The sequence below is a fragment of the Copidosoma floridanum genome, unplaced genomic scaffold (assembly GCF_036245765.1).
Source record: "Copidosoma floridanum isolate Cflo_tuat_1 unplaced genomic scaffold, Cflo_Japanese_pri ptg000019l, whole genome shotgun sequence".
NCBI classification, from domain to species: Eukaryota; Metazoa; Arthropoda; class Insecta; order Hymenoptera; family Encyrtidae; genus Copidosoma; species Copidosoma floridanum.
This window is the reverse complement of record NW_028321896.1, coordinates 10,750,162-10,770,369: the sequence shown is the minus strand read 5'-3', so window position 1 is coordinate 10,770,369 and position 20,208 is coordinate 10,750,162. Positions and strand designations below refer to the sequence as shown.

General features: G+C 43.3%; 1 protein-coding gene across 4 annotated transcripts in view; it reads left to right on the top strand.

The window, feature by feature from the left end:
- ssh (Protein phosphatase Slingshot) overlaps positions 1-20,208 on the top strand; it is a 151,940-nt gene that overhangs the window by 71,127 nt on the left and 60,605 nt on the right. For 3 of the 4 annotated variants that reach the window (XM_089593334.1, XM_014360102.2, XM_014360103.2), the window contains one exon: positions 3,856-4,015. In XM_089593334.1, the coding sequence (XP_089449460.1) occupies positions 3,856-4,015 (160 nt within the window). Of the gene's footprint in view, positions 1-1,882; positions 2,083-3,855; positions 4,016-20,208 lie in introns of those variants that run through there. The other variant, XM_014360105.2, reaches the window with a different exon arrangement.

The following is a 20,208-nucleotide window of genomic DNA, read 5'->3' as shown; positions in this document are numbered from 1 at the left end:
TATGCCCGACGTGCATGCACGCACATATACACGCGTCGACCAACTATATATTTTATGTATGTATGTATAATAGCTTACCAGTGACGGGAGGGAAAAATCGCTCGGTGGTATTCCTTCTTTGGATTCTTTGGGCAAAAATATATACGGATTGCGTGACTCTCGTTTGAAGAAAGAGGGGGAAACCCGAAATTTGTTCGATCTCGGTTTCGACAATTTTGACATCTTCATGCGGATAAAACCAGTGAACACCCGTTTTTTAAATTTGGTTGAGATAGCCCGTTAGATTATTCTCTTTTAAACGCGGAGGGTGCGTGTTGTAAGAAGCGCGAAAATCCACCAACTACATCTTTCTTCTTTTTGTTTTTGCATACATCCTGTTAGCACGAAATCGCTCGATCCATTCTGGCTCGCCGCGCAATTGAAATACTCGGCTCTCCGCTGAATACTTCCCTCGGCAATATCTCCCAAGTATTTAACTTGTCTTTCATCGCAAGGAATGCATCTCTTGGATCCGAGTCAAATGGCCGAATGAAAATACTAGCCGTATATTATATACTTGTTCAAGAATCCATCTCTTCCTCTGCGCCTCGTGCTCGCAGACCCTAAAAGACACACATATATATACACAGCAGCCTCGTACGTTTTCCACAACCCCTTGGGGGGTAATTTTTGTCTTGGAAAAACCACCGATCGCATATGGTATATTTTTTCTTGAGATGTACCCTATATACCAACAACAAACTGGCACGTTTCGGGAAAAGAGAAAAAAAAAAAACAAATCACAGTCTCGTTTAAAATTCCATCGAGCCCACCATGCTGAAAACTGCTCTCATTACCTGCGCGTTCACAGACGCCCCTTACACCCCGTTTCCGCGGGCAAGTCATTTACCTACGCTTAAACACGCTCTTACACAATATATATATAGGGACACAACGATGCGCCTCCTCTCCGGTAATTGCGTTAGGCTCTCGCGAGCTTTTCAGCGGCCACCGCCTGCTGCGCGAGTTCCTTATCTGAGGAAATTCAATTACAGCCTCTCTCTCTCTCTCTCTCATTCTTAAGGAACCAGAAACGGTGTAGGCTCCTCGCTCCACGTTATATGCACACGTATATATATGCACAAGGGATGAGGAAACGGCGCGGCTTTTCCTTTTCGGTGCAACTCTTTGTCCGAGCCGCTGCGATGACTCGTGAGAATCAACCCGCGATTTCCCAATACGCTCCATTCGACGCAACCATGTCCACACACGAAAACATCTATAGGTCTCGGTTTTTTCGCTACGGTATACTTGAATCATTCGGACTTCAATGTGTCGTAAACGTGTAATATAACAATTACTTGAGATGACTAAAAAAAAAAAACAGTTGCAAGTACTCGTGGGAGGAAAAAACAAAACCTTGCCAGAGAGAGAGAGAGAGAGAGAGAGAGATAACGCACTTACGTGTACTGTATGCAAGTGTCTGTAATAGTAGTATACAGCAACAGTGCACGTACTCCCCAATTACGAACCATCGCAAGAACGTAAAGAGCTGCTCCTCCATACGGCCACATTGTCGTCGCTAAAATTATACTTTTGGTTATTCCGTTCTAGAACACGAGTGCAATAGCTTAATCCAGCCAAGTTGATCTTATCCCGAGTACGTATTATATTATAATGTATAGTGGAGTTTATTTTTAAAATAGTCGAAGAGATGAGAGAGATATGTACCTACGCGCGAGCGCGCCAAATCGAAAGTATATTTTATAAGGAGCGTAAGCGCCACTTTGACGAAACGAAAGTTCAGAGTGTGGGCATTAATACCTAGATGGATGGTAACGGCTAACGCTCCATTAAATTAGGCATCGAGGCGACTCTCCGCCGTGCGTGTACGTATATACCTACCAACAATGACGAAACATTCAACGAGAGAGCTGCTCTGCTGCCCGTATCCGTGTTACTCAGCGTTTTTCCAGGCTGCAAATATCGCTTTCCCCACCATCGTTTTTTCGGCTTTGATTGCCTCGCTTTCGAGAGGTGTAGTAGAGAGAGGACACCGTGTATTGTATTGTGTACCTATCTATGTACGTGTATGGCTAAGAAGTAAGTGTAACTACCCCTCGAAAAGAGAATGCTCCTAAATCATCCCTGTCCGGTCTATACCCTTAGATATAGTTTCGCCTAGTGATAAAGTCGCCATCTGGTTTATCTTTGCTCTTAGTTGTTCATTTTTTTATAGTATTGTTTAGCGCACGTGGAGGCGACTGACAATACTGACATCGCGTGGATGGATCGACAGTGGCCGACGTTCATTGTACGTGGGGTGTATATATGTATACGCACAAAAGGCCCTGTAATGGGGATTCCGCGGCGTAAACTATTCCACGCGCGGACTTGAGCGACGCGAGCTTGGAATTTAAAAATATCGATCGGCTCCTCCACTCGCTTTGTTCGCGATTCCGCTGCTTCGTCTTCCTCGCGTATGTGTGAGGCTTTTCCGCGACGGCTTTATTTGTACGGAGCTACGGGTAATTGAGTTGCAATGCCGGACTTTTCCTTTTTTTTCTTTATTAGAGAAATAGGGGGGTGCGTTTTCTCGAGATGACATATTATTCGTGTCGGCGTCGGCGAATGGTTTCTCTTATTTTAGATATGTATATATTATCACGCGGCAGATAAGTTTGACGTCTCCGTTAAATCGTACATTAATGATATTACAAATGAACAGTTGCCGTACCCCTAATGGACATGTACGGAAATACTTTCACTTTATTCGACTTGACGCCATTAATCTCTATCAATGTCCGTATAATAAATACGTACCTGCGTTACGCTTGGCCGAGTGTAAATAAATAATCAAATAACATTATGTTGCACAGTAGCAACGGTGTTTTTCTGTTACAAAAAATACGTGTAACTTGTTAATCCTGTTTTCACTGCCATGTGTTTATTTGCTGATAATGTGGTTTGACGTTAATGGTACAAAATACATTGTTGTCGTCACTCCTAAAGGCTTTAACAATTTACATACAGTTGGAAACCAGGTATACAATCGTCTATATTATTATAATTTTGATTTTTTTTTAAATTCATTGTACCCAAAAACAGTTGAGTATAAAAAGAGAATGTGCCCTGGATTTTAACTTTAACCTCGATCCGCACCTGATCGGGTACTCGTAGCCTTAATCTTTGCTAATCTTTTCAAGTCAATGCTTCCATAGATGACCTTACTTTTAAAACCATTAGCTATTTCAGCACAATTGAATTGTTGAAATGAATCGAGACACGAACATTGTCAGAGTTTATACTAATGTAAAAATGTTTATTAAATGTACAGAAATTTATCAATAATAATAACAATTGATTTCTAAATATAAGTAGTACTGCTCAGGAAATACTTTTCCAATTAACGGTACGTAATGCGAGAACAAAAATGGCACGCACCAAAGGCAGCAAAGAAAATACGACGAATGCACGGAATACCATTCGAACGTAGCACGGTAGTATAACATGGTTTCATTAATTGAACAGCTGAGTGGCCATGTAATGTCTGACAGTCATGGCGATAAATCATTTTTTTTTTTTCTGTCTCTCTATTAGTTCGATTTCTATTTTTTCAGCTTCAGTTGTAGATACGATGGCTCGCGATGGTTGGCCCAAAACACGATCGTTTAGTTTCCTCTAGTCTCTAGTAACTTAACAAATTTATTTTCTCTGCAACTTTTTCACTTGATGTGTTTCACTGAAAGTACACCTATACGATGACACTGGGAATAAAATATAGACGTGTTGAAATGTATTAATAGTTTAGAATTAAGCTATGGATTTGAATCACAAAAAAAATTAATTGCATCGATGAATCGTTAATTGTTGCAGCCTGAGCGAATGTTACTTCGCGGGGAAGGGCGCGGCGTTGGTGCTGCCGCCGAACGAGCGAGCCCGGCCATCCCGGCGTGTCTCCGCGGCAGGATGCGACATACAACAGCACCTCCAGTCGATGTTTTACCTGCTCAGGCCCGAGGAGACATTGAAAATGGTGAGTATAGCGCACATACATGACATACACACTGACTTTTTTTTTTTAATGGATTTACTGCTTCTAAAAAGCAACATTTTTATTCGTACGGAGTAAAAAAAACGGCTGGATACCACAATATCTGATACCTAAACATGAATTTGACAGTACTTACTTTACGTCTTCAGTTTGAATCAACTACGTGAAACATTTGCTGTTAAATATTTGTTTTCACTCATTTGTCTCATTAGCGGTACGAAAGAGCAGGTTTCGAATCAAATGTTCGACAACAATGTGTATAAACCTCGAACTCTTGCGCTTTGGCAATCAATGCTGACACTTTGGGGGTTTTATTCAACGAAATTTGAAGTCATATTTCCGCATCCAACTTTTTCTAGTGGAAAGAAAGCCATTTGTTTACGAAACCGCGCTTCAAGAGTCCTTAATTACGAGGTGCAGACTTGACGCGGCGCGAAGATGATGAAAGGTTAAAAATCGGGTCAATAATTAGCTTTCAGGATGAAAATGGCAGGCAGCTCATCCCATCGCCTCCCTCGCCTGTGCTAAAAACTATAGAGACTCCTAATTCTTGCCCATCCTCGCTACATCGGTGCCTTTCTCTCTCCCCATTTTTTTTTCTATTTTATCCTACTCTTTTTGATTCCTTTCTACATGGTATTAAGCTTCTGCCCCTCAGGCCTTCGAATTACATATGCATGATGGATTCAACTTTCAATCAGCCACCCGACCGCGAGATTTCTAATTTAAAGGATGATGAATTTTTACCTGTAATACCACGTGTTAGCAGCTCATCTTTCCCTATTACATATTATAGCAGTATGCGGGCTTTGATGAGATTTTTTTTCCAGTATAAATTTAATATTCTGGAGTAATAATATGTTTCTTATGATTTTAATGACTCATCATGGATTTAATTGTATAAAAAAAAAAAAAAAAAAAAAAAAAATGTCAAGGCTGTACTGTTGTTATCAATACATCCCAATAGATATTCGATTATCGACCGGAGACGCCCTTCTCGTCGTCGTGTTTATTTTGAGGTACAGTCCGCTCTGGCACGTATAAGCTTGAAATCACTGGTCTGGATAACTCGTGTTAAAAGTTCTGCACTGTTAGGGTGAGATTACATGGAGTCTGCAGACTGTCAGAATCGTGCCAAGTTTAAAATATTTTTCAATATTAATATTTAAAACCTGTTACGTAAGCAAAAAAATAATTATCGTAATACATTTGCATTTCTGTATTAACTAATATTTATGAAAAAAAAGGCGACGAAAAACGTTTTGTCACAGTTACATATTGTTATACATACCAGGTTACATCAGTGACCTTACTGACCGACTGTGCGATGTTAACATAAATCTATAAAAAAAGTTATAAAATAATATTTAACACCTTTTATTGTAAATGAAATTGATTGTAACTAAGCCTTTATTCTGTTATGACAATAATTACAATTTTTTCTTTATTTTACTAAATTATTCTGAGATGTTATAATTTAAACATAATTTAAACTTAGCGCGATTCTGCCAGTCTGCAGACTGCCAGACTCCATGTAATCTTACCCATATTCCTCTCCTTTTTCTATTTATAACCAATTAGCTCCATTTGCTCGTAGAGACGGCGTAGCAGTACAGCACCCATGCTGTTCCCGACGACCAAACCTTTTCACTCTGGCAGAGTACCTATACTGCACAAAAATATGTACGAGAAGTAACCTTTTTGTTTTAATTGATACGCAGTACCCCCCCCTAAAAGCTACTTTCATGGAATGAAACATATTTAAAATATCGTATGTAGTTGTCCGAATTTCTCAAAAAATGTATAACTGCAACGTTGCGTGGATGGTAGAGCTCTAACAAAGAGACACAAAGATGCACCTATTACGTTTACTTGTGATAGTTGTGATACAGATACTGTTATACGCTCTCCTGTCCGAGCCATCGCGGCTGAAATACACACATTTCGCCACTGGACTCTCGGTTGGCGATCGTTCTGAAACTCCTGCACAGCCAAAGAGATTCATCGGCCTTGTCTCTTGCAGCCTCTAATTGCACCCTCCACTACCAATACACCCATACTCACGCACGTATATATATACCTACGACGCAAACAGCTGATTGTTGTCAATTGTGTGACTAACTGTAAAACCTCTCCTGACCCCCTCTTCCAACATTTGAAGGACACATAGTTTTCGTCGCGCACACTGCTCGGTGTACGCGCTGGAGTTAACACCGTCGACAACATAATGCTATCTATCCGTCCGAGTGTATAGCGCGCTTGGTCGGTCGGCCATCCGTCACGTAGCGACCTTGAGCAACGTGTCGCGCTCGCGAGTACAGTTGCGTGCTCGTGTAATAAATCGCTCTTTTCCTGATGAGCCCCTCGCTCATTGTCATCTCTGATGGGCTACTGGGGGGGGGGGAGATCGCGAGTCTTCAGAACTGATACACGTCGTGATGATAACTGCGCTGTAGGGGAGACCGAGGCATATGGACATGTACACGTGGTGCTTTTTCAAATAACCGTGGTATTTTATGTATAGCGACGAGTTGAAATTGGTACGTATACATATACACACGAGATTTCGGAGTTCGTTTTTACCCGACCCATTGGGTGAGTGCAGGGGAAGTAGCGACATCACGTGCGCAGGGCCAGTGGTTTCAAGATAATAAAGTTGCAACATCACAATCAGAAGTCTCGAGCTTGGAAGAAAAAGAGAACAACAATACCACAGCAGCTGTACAGCAGCGAGTAATAGTACATCGAGTAATATTGAAATTTAACACCTAGAAGAGCCGCGCTATCGGTGTTCGATCTGGAGATCGCGAAAATCTATCTGCATAATGGGGAGCTGTGGCCTATGTGTATACAAGTGTTATTGTGCCGCGCTGCGTATACATGTATAGGTACACATACAGAGACGTGTGAGACTTATCGCCCGTCAAAATCTCAACTTTGCCTCTACTTACGCCCGCAGCGGAGCACGATAACCAAGATACTCGTGGGGATTGCTTGCCACTCAATTCTTACAGTCTTTTGCACTCCGCCGCCTTCGAAACAATTATACGTCGTTAGCGCGATTTTCGCGTTTACGTAATAACCGCAACAAAGGAAAAAAAATAAAAATAAAAATAAAACAAAAGGACAATATGTGTTTTAGCGACCTCGGGTGTTTCTCCCACCTTCCCTCCCTCTTATGTTTTATCGGCACGCGCGTCGTTTCAATTAGAAAGCCTCATACATAGTACACACACCCGTACCACGTAACACACGTAAGTGTAACGGGGGGTAGGTGGGTAGGGGAAGGGGGGCAGTGCGCAAGTTTTAAGTAATTGACTCTACGTTATACCATACCATAAAATACACAGGTACGCTCTCCCGTGGAGAGGATAGAGCCCAAGAGAGATCGCGGGGTTACGATAAGAGGAAAGAATATGAGCTAGAATATAGCCCGTACGGTGTATATACATATATACATGCGCGTAGCCTCCCATCGCAAGGAGGAGGGATACCGAGATTTTTCAGCTGGATAACCAAAGGCGTTCCGAGTATATAATATTATGTAGGTAAATACAACGTCGTCTTGCGAGCGTGCACAATGGCTTCTCGCGTGGCCTATGGTAACACGAGAATCGTTAACTCGCGAGAGGGTATTTTCTTTCGCCTCCCCCGCCCCTGCCCCTCTCTCTTTCCCTCTGTGCGTGGGTTACACGTGCTCCCACTTACGTCTATTTGCACGACGAAAACTTCAAATGTATGCTAATCACCGGCTCACCCCGGGGTACTTGTTACGTTTATTTCCCGTCACCGAAAGTCTGTTTAGCCGAAAACTAGATGCACATACTTACCTCGAAATGGCAATATGCTTGATTCGTTGATTTTTTCTCGTCTTTTAATTCAAATTGTTTTACGAGCTCCCACTATGTTGCCCCTCTCTCCTGCAGCATCTATTCGTCAACTTTGAGCCATAATAATTAATGTACCACCACGATGCACGAAGAAACTTGTTTCTCCTTGCCTCGCGAGCGCCACAAGCAACGATTGCAACAACAATAAACGACAGAATAAGAAGAAGAAGAAAAAAAAAAAAAAAAAAAAAAACACAAGCCGATAATAATTGTTTCGTTTAAACGCGTGTTTTTTCGCGGTGATTTGCATACGCGCGTGCCTACATAATGCGCTCGCATACCACGCAAGCCCCGTGATTCAGTGCGCGTATGCAGCTCGTGACATATTCGTCAGAGCACGCGTAATGTCCCTCCGCGCCAGCGGTGATACGTATATACTCTGCTGCAACAACGTGCAAGCGTATAATATATATGTCATATATATGTATAGCTTCGAGCAGTGCGCGATACGTGCTATCGCGTTAGTATAATGTATATGGCCGAGGGGGCATTTTAAGAGAATACGTATACATACCCACCCGGCTGGATTAGCCGCATTTGCTGATGGTACGTATTATAATTGCCGTGGAAAATTCTCGGATTCTTGCGCGCAAATTGCCATTATTATATTTTCCTGTTGCGCGTATATATATTTATTATACGCACGCCCGAGTTTTTTTCTTTTTTCTTCCTCCATCCTCTCCTCCGTCGAATGGGAGTGCAGGAAAACACGCGAGGGAACCAAGGAAAAACACGTTTCTTTCATCACTCGCGAGAGAACAGAGTACGCGGTCAATGTTGTATGTATAATGGTCGCATCGCGTGCCGCCGCCTTTTTCGACGTTTCCACAATTTCTCGAATCGTACGCGTGTATTCAGCCTCGGCCGAGCACTGCATAAGTACGGGGTCCCCGCGATAATTAGCGTGGAATTTGTGCTCGGCCAATGGGTCACTTTCTTATGCGTACACGTATATACATATTATATACCTGCCTAAATGTGTTTTTGTCTCCGCGCACAAGAGAAACGAGGGAGTTTGACAATTTGTTAGGCCTCCCTCGGCTCTCGCTTGTGTCCCGTAGATCCTGTATACAGCCGGAGGAGGTGAGTTATGGGTCCGCGTCGCGCATACTGATTTTATTTCGTTCGTATATACGTGTACACGCGCGACCGTATACAATGGCCGAAAACTGGAATTTCAGGTCGAAATATAATCATCCGGCGATAACGGCAGTTTTTCCTTGTTCGAGGAAAACTTTTACACCCGTGCAATCATACCTGCGCAATATAAAGGAGGCTCTCGTAAAAGAGTTTCCAGGATATATATATGTACGCGGGGAAAACTTTTGCGCGCCCACGGAATACCCAATTTCCGTCCCAAGGGAGCGGGATCCTTGTTTCACGGACAATATAAATTAATGCACGGCTAATCGGGTTTTCGCGAGGAGCCGCGAGCACGAGAGGTATAGGTACGGGCCATTTAGAAATACACGACTCGAGAAACCCAACCGATTGCTCCGTCGTTAACCTACTCGACCGAGGAATTTTTTCTTTCCTTTCTGCCGAACGAGCGCGAAAGCCGTGAACTGCTCTCTTGGAAGTAACTGTTCCCTCGCGTCTTTCGGCCTCGATTTTTACCCATGCCTGTACCACACTTATTGACCAATTTTATATACATACACGTATACGTATATATATATATATCCATATGGGGAAAAAAGCCACCACCGAAGGAACAATTACACCGATCGAAAATCCAGCACCGCTATGTACCGGCCTTGGTCTCCCCTGTGTTGCAAGTCGTTCCGCTACTCTGCACCTCTTAGAGGTCAGTTTGTTGTCACAAGCACCGAGAGAGAGCACGGCCTTCCGTCCGAGCTTGTCGAATCGTCGCGCTGCGCGTTTACGCTTTTTTCCTCCCCCTAACTTATACTTACATAAATCCCGTCTCTCTCCCATACGAAGAGAGAGGGACACGCAACGCAAGGCCACGCGCAACGCTTAATAAAATGCGTAATAATAATAACAAAGTGCCGGAGGATTGAAAAATAAAAGGGAGACTCTCAATTAACAGTTCAACGGGAGGTCGCGCAGGAGATGTAGACGAGATTTAATTAACCGAGGAGGGGTAATAGTAGGACCGACACTCCCTGCGCCCTGATGGGATTGATGGCGAGTCGGGGGGGGGATAATATATACACGTGTTGTTGTTTCGAAGATACGATATATTGCGCAATATTGCACGCGAGAGGGTCCCTTTTGACGTGGCCCCCGGAGGGGCTCCCTTGAAGTTTTTTTTTTTTTTTTTTTTTTCTCCCTGTCCTGCTGACCTCGAGCGCGCCTCGCGTATATACGGGTTACAAGGGTATCACACGTGCACGCACGAACGATCTTATAATTTATGGCGCTTTCATTGAGCCGTTAAGCATCCCTACGCGTGTGTATGCGTGTGCGTGCAAATGAAAAAAGGGAAAAAATCGGATGGATAGAAAGGGGGGATAGCCATAAATATATACCTCGAATTTTTTATCGTTATAATTATTACTGAAGGTAGCTCTCCTTAACTTTTATACGTACGTGTGTATACATGACGGACTGATCGCCCAAGGATGTACCGACGGGGTTGCGTTGTGTCGCGGGCAGTGGAGTGTACCCGCTTGGGTGTGTGCATCATCCACGAATTGAATTATTTGACGCGCACGAGGTGCGCGTCGCGCGTATAAATGTAAAAGGGACGGACGGAGGTGTTTTTATGGCTGCGCGCACTTACATATTACTTATGCGCATGTGTGTGCGTGTCCCGGGGCTCTCGCAGTTTCGGACGATAATTTCGTCCTAATGGACGACTGGTGTTTTTATCTTTATAGTTGCGTAGCCTTAAATTTCGCTCCTTCTTCTGTCTCTCACGGGGACATCCTCCCGGAGCTTCTCGAACGAGAGCGCCTGTGTTTTTTTGGTTTGAATTCCCCGTGACTAATGTATCGGGGACACAAGTCTACGAGTCAGTTTTTATATTTTTGTACGGTAGGATGATTTTTTTAATTTTTTTTTTTTTTACACCTATCGATATAATCACGCGCCTTGAGCGCTTTTGTACGTGCGATCTCATTTGCTTAAAAGGCAAGAAGGGAAGGAAGTCAAGTACACGAAAAATACGTGGGCGTGCGTGTAGGTACAGCCAGTTAAAAGAGCCGAGTCGGGAAGAGAAAGAGCACGTGCTTGGCACTCGCGATGCAACCTTTTTCTCAAATAAGTATTCCCTTGACTCCAGCGCCGTCGTTGCCGTACCTCCTATACCGGCTCTGGCTATACGTGATGCGGTTGCTAACGCGTTTTTCCGGCGCTCGTATGAATTTTTGCTATTTATTGTACCTCCGCTTCTTCTTCAAACGACTCGTAACGGCTACTTAAAAATAGGCTCGTAATAATATATTTATCTTTGTGGGAGTAAGTAAATTTACGTTATAATAGCCATTGCTCTTTGTCCTTTTGTATATTTAAAAGTATATACGAGCATTAGGGGAGACACATCAGGGGAAGGAGGTACGTATATATATATACACGTGCGAAAATGATCGTCCAAGTAACGCCCATAAAGTTTTATGCCGTCTTGATTGAATTTTTTACGGCGACTGGGTTACATTTTAGTGCTTTTAAATTAATCCTTCCCTCGGGAGGACCATCAAACTGATAGCTGAAGGATTAATGGCGTTGATCGAGAGCTAACAGTGGCTTTTAATGGTGGTCATATTTACGGGGGATTTTAATTTATTCATTGATTTATTATTATTTTTTTTTTTAATCTACTAACACGAAAAAAAACAGTGGAAAATAACGTGGATGATTGACCGTAACGCAACCAGCTCGGAATACTTATTCTATTATCATTTTAATAAAATAAAAAAAATTAAAAAAAAAAAAAAAAAAAACCACTTGCAATCCTTAATTGAAAAATGTAAACACATCGTAAGTAACTCACGACATTGTCCTGATAAATAACAAAACGTATCACGAGAAACGACAGCTCACGAGTCTGGCGGACAGCTCAATTTCTCGACAAGCAGCGGCACTTCGAGAAGAGAGAAGGGGATATGGCAGTGGTGGCGCCCGTACTCGCGGAAATCACATGGAGCGCGAAGGTTGCGGTGTCGACGACGACCCACTTGCTACGCGCGGATCCCCCCTCCCCCGCGAACGCCGACGACGATATAATAATGATAATGATAATGACGATGGTGACGACCATAAAGTCACGATTGCAGTCACCGCCGAGGGCCCGCTTCAGCCGTGCAAGCGGGTCATTCATGCTCGCAATGAAAGTTCATGACTTCCGCTCTCTCTCTCTCTCTCTCTCTCTTGCGCGGGGAGTCACTCCCAATACTCTCCTCTTCTGCCGAGAGCAGTTGATGTTGTTGCTGCAGTAGCGGTGGAGCTACTGGTACACATTATTCGCCATGTCTTAACGGGTTCTCAGATCGTGATACGCGCTCTTGCTCGCTAGCTTTTCTAGATTATGCATGCTGATCAACCTTTTTTTACTTTTGCTTACTTCCCTCATCCACGTGTGATTTTTTTCTGCTGGGATTTATTTGCCTTTGGGTTTCTCGTATTCATGGGCTGTGGTCTATTCTTTTATTCTTTCGTTTATTTTATTTATTTAATTATTTTTTTAAGTTCTCGACTCTGTCTCATTATGTTACTGATATTTTATACGGAGTACACTTGTAATGTACACACGTAAATTAATTTTTCACCTTAACAATCATCTCTCGTGCGCAATTTTATGCCTTTAATAAAGAGTCCTAAATTTGATCCTCTTATCTTCCCAACGCGACAAACACTGGCACATTTTTTCCCGCATGAATATAATGAAAAAAAAAAAAAAAAGACATTGGACCAAAATCAGCATAAATCACCTAATCGTCTACAGCTGCGACGCGAGCGCAATAAATTTCCAGCAGAGATCTCTTAATCAATCATCTAATCTAGAAGGGAACTTGCAAAAAAAAAGATACCAACAACGCACTGATTTATTCACGAGCAGAGTGAACCTCGCGCGTTTTACATCCGTTTGAGAGAGAGAGAGAGAGAGAGAGAGAGAGAGAGAGAGACAAAAAAAAATAATGAAACGGAAAAAAAAAGTAAAGTACGAAAGGGAAAATCGATCCTAATCCGAGTGTATGTATTGTCGAGGCCGCTGTCGAGTCTCATTTTTCTCCGCTATCCGATTTCTGGATCGGCTCTTATCTACCTCGCTTTTATCGCCCGAGAGCCAAAATCCACTCGGTGCTGGCACTGCTCGAGACTCAGTACTACGACTGGGTCGTGCTTTTAAAATCTCGTCCTTATTGCGTGCTTTTTTTTATGTTATACGTGCGAGCCTGCCACGTCTGTTTAATTTAACCCGAAGGTTTTCCACTTTTTCAATCGTCTCGTTCATTTAAAGGTCACGCCATCGCGCACTTACGTAAGTGCCTAATTTACGGGTTAAGAGCTTCAACAGCTCTACACCCACCAATGGCGAGCGTGACCCCTGGGGAATTTCAACGGGGCCGAGTGCAGGGGCTCAACCAAAATACTGGACCGAAAGCTGCCCTGTGGATTATGGAAAAATCTATTTGCGCTCAACGCGCCAGTAATTCTACTAAACCCAACAGTAATATCACGTTTCGAAAAAATCACGGATATTTTTGTACTAATTTCTTGAAAATCAAACGTGAAAAACAAATAAATAAAACGCTGTTGATTCGAGTTTGGTCTGAAAAAAAAACTGTTTTCCAATCCATTAGTCTGTCGGATGGATTGTCCAAAAATATATCCGAGTCGTTTTTTTTTATTTCACAAAAATAAAAAGAAATTTATTAAGGTCCGCCGTCGTCACAAGCTCCCCAATATACACTCTGATACTTTGATACGCTATATTTTGGTCAATTTTTGTTTGCGTGGAGAAGAAAGAAATGCTCTCGACAACCAATCGGCCCTTAGACTTTATCGATCAAATCGTATCGAAGGTGGATTACCGATTACCTCAAAATTGAAAGAGTTTTTATGGTGAATACTTTTCTTGAGCACACCGGCTGTCATTGAAATGATCCCCTGTTGGCGATTGATTTTTATACCAATACGTATACACAGCCCATTCGACAGTAGTAACGATCCGTTATCTCAGAGTACCAAGTATATCCAACCACCAATTCACTCAAAAAAAAAAAAAAAAAAAAAAAAAAAAAAAAGAGACAGAAAAAGAAACCTTTCACGATCTCGGGCCCCATAAGCAGCAGCAACAATCCATGGAAGAATAATAAAAAGGCCACTTCTACTCGGCTAGGCTCGGCGGAAGATAATTTCGCGACCTACTTTTCCCCTATAGATTACAGTATAGCAGAGCAACAGTGCAGAACGCGCGCCCTTGGACCATCGAGAAAGAGAGTGATGGAGGTGTGGCAGCAGTAGCCATCAGCATCGGTATCGGAGATTATCCGAAGGCACGGGAGCCGTGTGTACCCAAGTTAACCGCTCAAAGTGCTCGTCTCTCTTTTCCCTGCAATCGGGTCGAGGCTAATGCCGCAACGAGAGAACTTGCAAGTGCCAAACGCCTCGAGTGGTACGTGCTGATGCATTGTTCGTCGCGTTATCGACAGCTACCGCGTGCTGGTATTTGCCCCCTCCTTGTGTCAGATCTCCCTCGGAGATTCGGGCTCGTTGCGTTAACGGCAGTGGCGCTTGCTCCGTTCACGCGGTGACGAAGGTCGTGTATAGCTTCTCTTCTTCTCACCCCTTCTCACGAAGAAAAAAAAAAAAAAAAAAATTAGCGACAATGTTTTTTATCATGATGATACGGCACGGCGTTGGAATTCGCGAGACTTGCGATGGTCGCCGTTAAAGCAAAGCCGCAACATCATCTCACCTCGAAATTTTCTATCTTCTGGCTCCCTCGCTCCCCTCTTCTTCTATACCATTGGAATCTTCGAACGAAGTGCAGCAGCAGCCGAGCAGGAGGGAAGAGCGTGGACACAAAGGGCCGGAAGCGTGGAGCTCGCGCAGGCGAATGAAGCCCCCCCCTTCCTCCCTCCCCCGATTAATGGGCCGCTGGACGCCACTGCCGTATATATATGCGCACAGCTTGGCCGGGGTCGCTGACACTGTGCGCCGCCGTCCCGAGGGGCCCCTGTATAGGTGTCCCCGTCCCCCCTCTGTAAAAAAAATAACGGTGTGGAATCTCTGTGATGTACCTACACCTCTCTCCCCCCCCCCCATCCTAATAGCACTGCACGGCTTTGTATACGTGAATTGTTGTTATATGTGGTCCTTGGGTGCGAGACGGAGATTTACGGGTCTGATATTGTATCGGCGGGATCATGCGCACTTATAGGTGTATTATCTCGTGTAAATTTACACAAGATATACATAATATATACACGCTTTGCAGGTGAGACAGGTGGGCTTTTTATTTTGTCACACCCGGAAGGGATTAAATTCTTCTGTTCCGGGGATGCAGCGTGAGAATACCGTTTCGAGGACGAAGCTGAATGTTGTACCCTTTGAATTCGACCATACCCGATAAATCCTTTTGAGATGTTTTCCGATGCGGGTCGCTTAAACCCATCAATTTTTGCACCGCCGGCGATTTCTTCTTTCTCTGGTGGTGTTTCATGTTTTACCACGCGTTTTTCGTCCGAAATTCCAACGACACGGACGGTAAGTTTTATCGTCGTCGCTCCGAGAGGAAACACTTTTCAACTCGCCACTCTTTATCTCTGCTGATGATTGAACCTCTCTACATAAACTATAGGTCTAATTGATTTTTCTCTTTGGCAATTGCAATCGGATGAACCGATGAAGGGAGATGCGTCGAGCCTGAAAATTTCCATCCCCTTGAGTGCAGCGTTGTTGCCTTGAAGGTATTAATGTAACGCACGAGCATCTCTTGGGAACTCGTAAAAATTTTTCTCTTAGAGCTTCAAAGTTTACGACGTAACGTGCAAAGTTGCGATGAAAAAACTCGCGAAATAAGCTCCTCGAGGAGCAGGTATATACGTTGAGCTACGACATTGAAAACACGACACTGCGAGTACAAAATGTAAGAAAACCAAGCAACGACACCTACGTACTACATACTTTTTTTTTTTTTTTTTTTTTTTTTTTTTTTTTTTTTTTCCACGCAGCCAGTTTGTACCAACTAAACATCTGCTGCCGGAGCGCTGTCGAGAAACAATGACCCGGCATTGTCAGCAACGCGTCACTCGTACGCGGAACCACCGACAAACGCACGTATACACGTGCAGTGTATCGATATGTCATAGAGCTATGGTACACCTCTGCCTTTATGTATACATAGACCAAAACAGGTTTCGCGCAAAAAGAGACAGACACTCACGGTGTAAGAGGAAGGGAATAATAATCCTCCAAAAGCCGTGAGGTGGATTAAAATAATCTCACCGTAAACGAGGCAGGCGCGCGTCATTGCTCGTGTCAGCGGTGTCAATTACAATCGTTAGAATTTTAAAACACCCCACACCGTGCCGTAAACAACGTCTCTATTTGCTCAACATTATCACATAGGTATATCTTGCGCGAATGCTCCATAGAATTCCTCGTAATCCCATTCAATGCAACGATTTCTTCTCGATTGATCATTTTAATTGAAATATAGTATATAAATATTATGTAGACTATCGTACCATCGTTATATATATATATAAAGTGCGTACCCAAAGTTGGTCAAACGCGCTCGATAGCTATTTACAGAACTGCCAATAACTCTTTTATCGCGTGGCTTGTAATATATAATAATATATAGGAGCACACGCCCAGCGAGAGAGAGAGAGAGAGAGGGAGATACATATGTATATCCTTGACAATTACCAGCCGACCTCAGGCCGTGTATCGAGAGTCACTTGAGAATTTACAACACTTGAACCGATCGATTCGCTTCATCGGCGCGCGCGCTACAATAATAACCACTAGCTGTATACAAATCGACCCAATTTCGCCGAGTTGAGCCTATGCGTATATCGTACGAATCGACGCAAGTTTGCCAAAGGGACGCTTGCCAAGCTCCAATTTCGCGATTCCGTCGCGCGAAGCTGGGCCATCGCGAATGGCCCCGAGCTTTTGCTCTCTGCGGTGGCTATTCGGTCTTTAAAGATCATGTCCGACAGCTCGGGGTGCATGAAGAGCAAACAAGGAGCATTTAAGTTCATGGGAGGCAAAAAGCAAATGGTATCGGTGTGTCGGTCTTTCGAGAGGGCCATTTTCGAAAGCTCCGTCAAAAGAAGTGAGAACAAATACCTACTTCTCGGAATTCCGGATTTCCATCCCTAATTTTCGTCGGCCCCGCGTTCGAGCTGCTCCAACGGGGTTAGAGGAGCAATTGACGCGGACTTGAAATGCAAACGAGCACTCTGCTGGCGCGGGCTAAAAGTCGGCCGCACGGAAGGAAAAAGAGTCGAGCAAAAAAAAGAGAGATTCTTTTGCATGCAGAGGAAGAGCAGAGAGAATTTTAAGCGACTCCCTTTGTCGCGTCTTCCCCTCTTCTCTGTGTATAAAACACGAGCCTCCGCCTTTCCCTCCGTGTCACTTTCTTTCGACACCCGCATTCGGCCGTATACTATACCTTCCAGTAATGCATGTCTCCCCCGTCTCTGCGGCGCTGTGTTTGGATGAGTAATATAATGGGTCTTTGTAAAATCAACCGATGATGGCCACTTTACCGAGAGACCGATGACAGACGCGCACTCGATGAATTTCACTCGCCGATCTTCAATGGGACTTTTCGCGCCGGTGATTGTCCGTCCACGCGGCTGGTGCTATAGTGCACAATGGAAAAATCAAAAGTCAGAAAATTCATTTGGAAAGTCTCGTTGGGTTGTTGGGCTTTATTATTATTTTTTCAGTTTCACTAATCCCTTGTCAAGGATCCACAGGATTGCCGATGTAAAATTGCACGGACGCGTGCATAGAAAATACGATAATAGCTGCAAACGAACGGCGGTCGCGTATATATACCATCGTATAGCCGTAACCGCGGCGGGGAAATCGTAATAAAATATAAGCCCGGAAAATTTTGCCAACTTGATACACGCGTGTAATAAACACGATCGGGAGGATTACCAGTGCTGTTTTACGCTCAACTCCCCCCTTGGATGGCCACACGGATGAATAAATAATACACGTGTACGCGTGTTTACGGCCGAGCTCCGTGACTTGAAATTTTTCGAGCTTATTCATCGCTACGGGCCGTGAATTCATCTTCGCCACTCGTATCTAGCGCAGAAATTATAGCTGTTGGTGGTGTGCATGTCGCAAGGTACACATCTACGAACAGCGACTTTTGTCCCAATGAAATTGATTTTACGTTTTGTTTCGCCTTTTATATGCCACTGCGTGAAAAATACATGTTCGACTTGAAATTTATTCCAGATTTTCACTAGTACACGTTTCACCGGAGGAACGTAAATTAATACTTGTGCGTCCAATACATAGATGGAAATATTTAATCCGAAACTCTCACTGCTACGACCTTCGCTTTCCTTCACTTATGCTCATCCAATCAATCAAACTGCACCACACCAATATATAAAAAGATATTCCAGAACTGCAATTGATCATTTGTTCAACACCGGCGTTACAAGCGCATCCTTGTGCGGACGAAGTAACCCATAAACCTGCTGGTGGCCAAGTGTTACAAAACACGACATGCACATAATTACCAGTTAAATTATACAAACCCAATCGGATGAACGGATGTTTTTTTGTAGGCAACTGCACTTTATTTTTTCAAATTTAATTGTTGGTGCTGTTGGACTATTTAATTTTCATCCCGAATCAACGCATTGAAACTATACGGTTTTGAAAACGTTTTGCGAATTTCGGACACTCGCTTCCTGTGGGCCATTTATTTTGCTGACTCGTTGAAACACCCCGACAGCCGGCTAGTTTGCCCGAACGAGCACTAAATTCAACCATCAACGTGCAAAACTCTGTTTCCCTCTTTGGTTGAAATGAAAAAAAAAAAAAAAAAAAAAAACTGTTGAAATTTTCGCTCTCTCTTTGTGCGTTGGCACCGGCGACCGCTCGATTTTAGAATGATAAATCAGTAGTGCCGAAAAAGGGGGTCGTCGTCGTCTTTGCTTGGCAAAAGTGAAGCTTAAAATATACGAGCGAGCGCTGCAAAAGTTTGTTGATCCTCGCAAAACGTGAGCCGAATGCGCTTGTCTTTCCGAACGGACGAGTTTCGCCGGTGTCCTGAAAAACCAAAGTTTTACCTGATTCGCGTGCTTTATTTGGGTGATGTATACACCAGGTAACGGTCGTGCATGTAATCTTGTCGAGTTTATTCGCTGCGCGTAGCGTTAACTTTCCGGTGAATGAACGTAAATTTGGGTTATTGCCGGAGTTTCAGTTGCCACGAGACAACACAAATTTACTCGAGCGTGTCTCATTTTTCGGGAGTCCATATTCACACATTTGATCTAGTTCGTCCTATTGTAGTAAAATCTCACTTTTTCATTGTTTTTACCGAAAAATTACTTGGTATACGTGAGATGTTAAAGACAACGATGTAAGCCAATTATATCTTCCCTCTGCATAATTGATGATGCTTGTGCAACGCTTTTGTAAATCGTACCCATATTGCTCTGGAAAAAAAAAAAAAAAAAAAAATTGCGCGTGCTGTTTATAATACTTGCCGTGAAAAAAAAAGTTTACAAAATAGATATTTTTTTCTTATCATAAAATAAATAAACATTAACAGATCAGAAATGTATATTAATACATATAAATAAATCATGCATCAATCTTTGCGGAGCATGAATAGTGAGACACACACGCGCGCAAACTGCACCCATTTTGCGTGACGACGATGACGAGCATATAATACAATACGTGAATCGCTCGCGTTATTGAGCCACGATAATTACTCGTAAACGCTTTATTAATACAGACTTTTTGTTTACACTCACACATAAAGGTACATACACACCTACTCGCACAGTGGCACAGTTATTCGCGCTAATTATGTCACGTATAAGCACATTGGCCGGCATCATCGCGATGCGCATGTTACGCGCGTTCCGATTTCTTTTTATGTGCTCTGTACGATGCCATTGTATTACACAACCGAGCTTCTTATTAACGACTCTCGAATCGCTTTTTTTTTTGTCAACACTGACTTTTTGCATCTGTTGCACCAAAGTATATATACCGTGTGTCTAGGTCGATTAAAAAACGCTGGTCGCGTACGTATAGTCTGTAAGATCCGTTTCGCTGCTTATGTCGACCCAATTTCGCGCGGGTAATGTCCTC